This window comes from Helianthus annuus, chromosome 12, assembly GCF_002127325.2.
Source record: "Helianthus annuus cultivar XRQ/B chromosome 12, HanXRQr2.0-SUNRISE, whole genome shotgun sequence".
Classification (NCBI taxonomy): Eukaryota; Viridiplantae; Streptophyta; class Magnoliopsida; order Asterales; family Asteraceae; genus Helianthus; species Helianthus annuus.
This window is the reverse complement of record NC_035444.2, coordinates 71,753,147-71,758,963: the sequence shown is the minus strand read 5'-3', so window position 1 is coordinate 71,758,963 and position 5,817 is coordinate 71,753,147. Positions and strand designations below refer to the sequence as shown.

The window sequence follows — 5,817 nt, the reverse complement described above, 5'->3', positions numbered from 1 at the left end:
GACTCACTTGATCGTCAAAACGATCCTACAATTGGTATCAGAGCCAGTTATGAGCCAATACACTTGAATCAGTGCCTTTTCTACACTTTTTTGGACTTCTGGACAATTTACCGGACAAAATGGACTGATTTTCTGATATTGTGGGTAAAACAGTGTTTTAACAAACCCTTGAGAGTTTCAGATCAAAATTCGAGGTAAAAGTAACAAAAATGGGCCAAACAAGTAATTTCGTTTGAACGAACCACATAATTTCGCTTGAAAAATTCATTCAGTTTGGCTAATTTCGCACGGAAATACTAATATCGTTTCAAAATGGCACCTGTTTTCGTTTGAAGTGGTAATTTCGTGTGAAAAGTAATCTCGCTTGAAACTAATTCCGTGTGAAGGGTCTGATTTCGTTTGAAAGTCCATTCTGTACGTAAGTTCGTTTGAAGTCTAATCTCGTGTGAACATAATTACGTTTGAAAAGTTCTGTTTTCAAAATTTAAAATTTTTTTCAGTAAACTGATTTCTTAAAATGGACAATCAAGATTTTTATAACTTTTTTGCTGGCGGTGGGATGGCAGCAGCACAAAACCCAGCCAGTATAGTACAAAACGTCAATATGGAGAATGAGTTAGGGACGATGCAGAAACCACCTCTACTGATGAATATCGATGAGTATTCGGGTTGGTCTGGAAGGTTTAAGACATGGGTTCAAGCAAACCACTTTGAGTGCTGGATGAAGATCGAATCGAAATATGTTCTTCCTAAAGGTGGTTTGGGTCTTGAGAAGTCGATTGGCAATTTGACACAAGCTGAAAAAGAAGATTTTAAGGCAGAAAAGAAGATGATGAGTATTCTTCAACAGGCGATTAAAGAGGATATCTTGGTGTTGTTGCAGCATGAGGATAATTCACAATCTATTTGGCAGTCGCTGCAAGTAAAGTTTCAAGGGAGTGTGTCTATGATCAAAAGAAAAAAGGCTTTGATAAAGAAACAATTTGACATCTTCACTGGTATGAAAAGTGAAACTACAAAACAATTGATTGAAAGATACTGCCATCTAGTTGTGGAGATGTAGAGATTGGAAATAACCAAGACTAATGAGGAGTGGATCGATAAATTGGCAGATACATTGCCGTACGATGAGTGGGGTACTTATTTGCTGGTGTTGAAGAACAATTCAGATTATGTTAATTTGAACCTTAGTGCGTTCATTGAGAAGATCGAAGCACATGAGTTAGAGTTAACAAAGATTAAATAGATGAATTCTGCAAATGTTCAACAGGATGTTTCGCTATATTACAAAGGCAGTTCTCCGGCAACAACGAATCTAAGCCCGAAGATTCAAACAATGTTCAGTGCAGATTCAATATCTGGTGCTTCGTCTAGTACACCAAGCAACAACAAGCCTTCACCGTTTGCAAGTTATGAGCCGAATCCCAAAGCTCCCGAACAAGTGACTCCACAAAGCTCTTCAAGCTCGAACAATCAGGGTTATGGTTCTGGGATACAGTGTAACATTGCTGTAAACATAAAAAATGGACAAGAGTTTACAGAAGCAGCTGCAAAGCAACACATGCACTGTTAGCTTCCGTTCTTGAGTCATATGAGAGTTTGGTAGCTGGGAGGATCGGTAATCCAGACATAACAAAGGAGTATTATGATCAAATCGATCCAGAGGAGTTAGAGCTGATTGACATAAAATGGGGAATGGCTAGTTTGGTTAGAAGAGCCCAAAGGTTTATGGAAATTACGGGCCGAAACAGTTTGTCATGTCCGGATCAAAAGCTTGGTTTTGATAAGTCCAAAGTAACTTGTTTCAGGTGTAAAGAGAAGGGTCATTTTAAGAGGGAGTGTCGGAATAGAGAGGTCAATAACCATCAGAATCCTTTCACCAACGATTACTACAGACATGCGATCTATCACAAGACAAATCAACAACCTGTCGTTCAAAGACCTCAGATTGAAAATAAGCCGGAAAAAGCTCATATTGTCAACCAAGATGATGAGAAGGTAGCTGAAGGGTTCAGTTAATACAAGTATATCCCGGGCAGTGAAGGTAGAGCTATGATGGCTAAGATTGTAGAGGTTCCAGAGAGTGTTGTTGAAACAGAGGTTATTAGTGAAGATGTATCTGAAGAAAGTTCGGTTGATCTCGAAGAAATTGCTGCAGAAGTTTACTATTATCAGTCCGAACAGGAGGTTTTAGCTAGTTCTTTAAAATCAATTATGCCTCCTAATGTGTTTAATTCTTTTGCAGGTTATTTCAGTGAGCCAACAACAGGATCTTGCCCACAGTATGATGTTGAGAAGGCTCCGGTTGAAGAAATAATTGATGTCTCCAAAGAAATAACTGAAGAAACACTAGAAGAGATTGCTGACAAAGTTTTAATGGCAAAGCTGAAAGAGGTAGACACAGAGTCTGTAAAACCAGAGTCTGTTGATACTGAGTCGGTCAAAACAGAGTTAGGTCAAAAGGAGTCTGACGGGAAATCCGAAAGTCAGGAGATCAAATCAGAAGGAGTGTTTGAGTCAGAGTCTGACGGTGTCGGTAAACAGGATGTTAAAATTGATCAAAAGGAAAAGATTGTTGAAAAGATTGATTTAGTGTCTGAAACTTCATGCAAAAACTTTTCAAAACCATGCATGGAATGTCTTGAAAAAGACAAAAAGTTTCAGGAATTGAAACAATACACTGATGCGATTAAATTTGATCTAAACGAAGTAAAAGAAGCTTATGACAAGTTGGCTAGATCTATCAAAATGATTCAAAACGAGAGTCTTGAAAACGATAAAGCCACAAGATTGTTAAAATCAACAAATTTTTATAAACAAAAAGAAATCAACTTTCATTTGGACACGATTGCTTCATTAAAAAAGGATTTAGAGTTAACAAAAATAGAGAATGAAAGAATTGATAAAAAGTGATGAGTTATATTGCATCTTCATATGTGATTGAGCAGATTGTCCCGCAACAACCAGATGTAACACCTGTCTTTAACAGTGTTCCACCCCCAATGTGGAATCATTACACTCAGAAATATCTAGATGGGGTGGAAGCTGCTTTGAACCTCAAACTGAGAACAATTGAGAATGAATTGCCTGAGAGTATTGATGTTACATTCTCTCCGTCTGACACTGACAATGAGTCACAGGTAATCAAGAATGTTGTTGACCAAGTGTTAGACGAAGAGAATGATAACTCGGAGCCTGAGATTATGAAAACTCATTCTGAGAATTCAATTTCTGATTCTGAAGAAGATGGTAACTTCTTAGACAGATTTATACCAAAATCAGACAAAGTCACGAATGATGATTCAATCATTGTGGTTTACACAATGGTTGGAACTGACAAACTTTACTCTGATTTTGAGTATCCGCTCCAAAATGCAAGAATTGAGAATGTCGAAAAGGTGTTTAACTTGGTCGAGATTGAAATTTCAGAAGTTAACAACAACACATTCTTTTCAAAACCTAAAAAAATCTTTTGGAACTCAACAACCTAACAACTCTGGAAAGAAAGGTTCGGTGGGTAATCATGGTCAGAACAAAAGACAGGGTAAAAATTTGAAAAACAATGGTGTTGGTTTTGAAAAGAAGATGGCAAAAAATGAGGTTAAACCAAAGGAAAGGTTAGGAGAGGTGTTTGTCGCTGGTACGAGTACTGTTGAGGAAAAGAGTACATTTTCAGTCAAAAGCCATTGATGATTTCAATGCAGCGAAGAAGTTAAGAGAAGAGACCTACAAATCAACTTTTGTCGAATATGATAAAAGGATTTGTTATCGCTGCAATGAAATTGGTCACATGGCCAAGCAATGCATGAAAAAGCTTGAAAAACCTGTTTTGCAAAAACCAAAATCTAAAACTCCAACTGATAACAAGGGTAAAAAACCAATGATTTCACCGGTTCGTATTTTGAAGAGAGGTGAATCTCTGAAGTCGGAAGAAAAGCCGAAATCAACTTTTGAGGTTGGCAAATCTTCGAAAGTCCAAAAGACTTCAAAGATTTATCCAAAAACGAAAGTTTCTGAGAATCAATCTTGGGTGGTGAAACCAAAATCATCAGTTGAAGAGAAAAAGATGGAGAATGTTTTGAAAAATGAACCAAAAGTCTTTGAAAATGATGTGGATAAACTTGAATTTGAACTTGATATGCTACTTGAAGAGTTTCCACCAATTAAAAAGGAAGATTTAAAATCAAAAGTCAAACCTGTTGTCCCAAATGTCATTTTTAGTATTCCGAAAGTTGAAGTGGATTGCGATCTTGTGTTTGGGAATGTTCTGAATGTAAAGAAATCATGGGCATCATTGTTTGAATAAATTGCTTTGATGGTTGCAGGAGCTGCCGAAGTCATTTATCTCGAAATGGATCATGGACAGTGGAGCTTCAAGGCACATGACCGGAATGCTAGCATTGCTCTATGACGTCAAATCTCTCAACGGAGGATATGTGGGATTTGCTGGGAATCAGGGTGGAAGGATTGTTGGTCAATGAACTCTGACGAATGGAGTTATATCGTTTATTAAAGTGAACTACATAATAGAACTTGAAAACAATATGTTGAGTATCTCACAGATTTGTGACAAGTCTTTTACCGTACATTTCGCTAAAAATGAATGTCTTGTGTTAAAACCTGGTTTTAAAATTCCTAAGGATATGGTGCTGTTGCGAGCTCCACAAGAAAATGACTTGTATATTCTTGATATAAGTGTCGCAACAACAACAGATCATCAGAAGCAATGTTTTGTGACAAAAGCCAAAGCGACCGAAAAAGAACAAAAATGTGGCATCGAAAGATGGGCCATATTCATATTAGGCAAATGAACTTTCTTGTACACAACGATTTAGTTGAAGGAGTGAATCTTAAAAGTTTTCATTTAAATGATGATTGTGTAGAGTGTAAGAAAGGAAAGCAGACAAAGAAGTCACACCCGCAGAAGTTGCTGAATTTAATCAGAGTACCGCTCGAGAGACTCCACATGGATCTCTTTGGGCCGGTTAATGTGAAAAGTATTAGTGGAGACTTATACTGTCTGGTGGTTACTGATGACTTCACTAGATTTTCTTGGGTTGTGTGCATGGAGAGGAAAGATCAAACGTTCGAGTCACTGATGATTCTATTCAAGAAGATGGAAACGCTGTATAAGCTACCGATCAGAAGAATAAGAAGCGATAATGGAACGGAGTTCAAGAATAATCGAATGCTCGAGTTTTGTAATGAAAAAGGGATTCTTCATGAATTCAGTGCACCATACACTCCACAACAGAACGGTGTAGCTGAAAGAAAGAATCGCACCTTGATTGAAACAGCTCGAACAATGCTTGCCGATTCTAAGTTACCAATATTCTTCTAGAGTGAAGCGGTTGCATCAGCGTGTTACACACTAAACCGAGTCCTCACAGTGAAGAAATTCAAGACAACATGTTTTGAACTTCTGCACCGTTATAAGCCGAATTTAAAGTTTTTAGAAGCATTTGGATCTCCATGTACCTTTATAGATCCTGATGGCAAGTTTGGCGCTAAATCTAATGAGGGTTTCTTTGTAGGTTACGCGAGCCCGCTGAAGAGGGTGTTCGTACCATGCTTGTGGAAGGTAATTCAAGTTCAGCATGTGGATTGTCAGAAGCATACAACTCCACCACAACTTCCCGGACAAAGATTCATGTTCGATTACGAAAAACTCTGGGAGTCTTTCCATCTTCCGACTGAGCCAAGTATCGAGGAACTCGTACTGTTATACCAACAGAAACAATCTAGTTCACAAGATCAGGTGCCAAGACCGTTGGTAGTTTCTCAACCCGACGTGGGTACTAATGATCACGAGGCCGG

General features: G+C 38.1%; 1 protein-coding gene across 1 annotated transcript; it reads left to right on the top strand.

Moving 5' to 3' along the window:
- Positions 1-2,055: 2,055 nt before the first annotated feature.
- Positions 2,056-4,481, top strand: LOC110893090. Its single transcript, XM_022140210.1, has 4 exons — positions 2,056-2,574; positions 2,949-3,398; positions 3,677-4,273; positions 4,326-4,481. The coding sequence occupies exons 1-4, from the start codon at positions 2,056-2,058 to the stop codon at positions 4,479-4,481; spliced, it is 1,722 nt and encodes a 573-aa protein (XP_021995902.1).
- The last annotated feature ends 1,336 nt before the right edge of the window (positions 4,482-5,817 follow it).

What these genes read in the sequence shown, in the direction of transcription:
- LOC110893090 (XM_022140210.1), top strand. Translation starts at nt 2,056, where the DNA reads ATGGCTAAGATTGTAGAGGTTCCAGAGAGTGTTGTTGAAACAGAGGTT. An exon ending in GAATTGAGAATGTCGAAAAG is followed by an intron (nt 3,399 to 3,676) that starts GTGTTTAACTTG and finishes GTACATTTTCAG; the next exon opens with TCAAAAGCCATTGATGATTT. An exon ending in TGTTTGGGAATGTTCTGAAT is followed by an intron (nt 4,274 to 4,325) that starts GTAAAGAAATCA and finishes TGATGGTTGCAG; the next exon opens with GAGCTGCCGAAGTCATTTAT.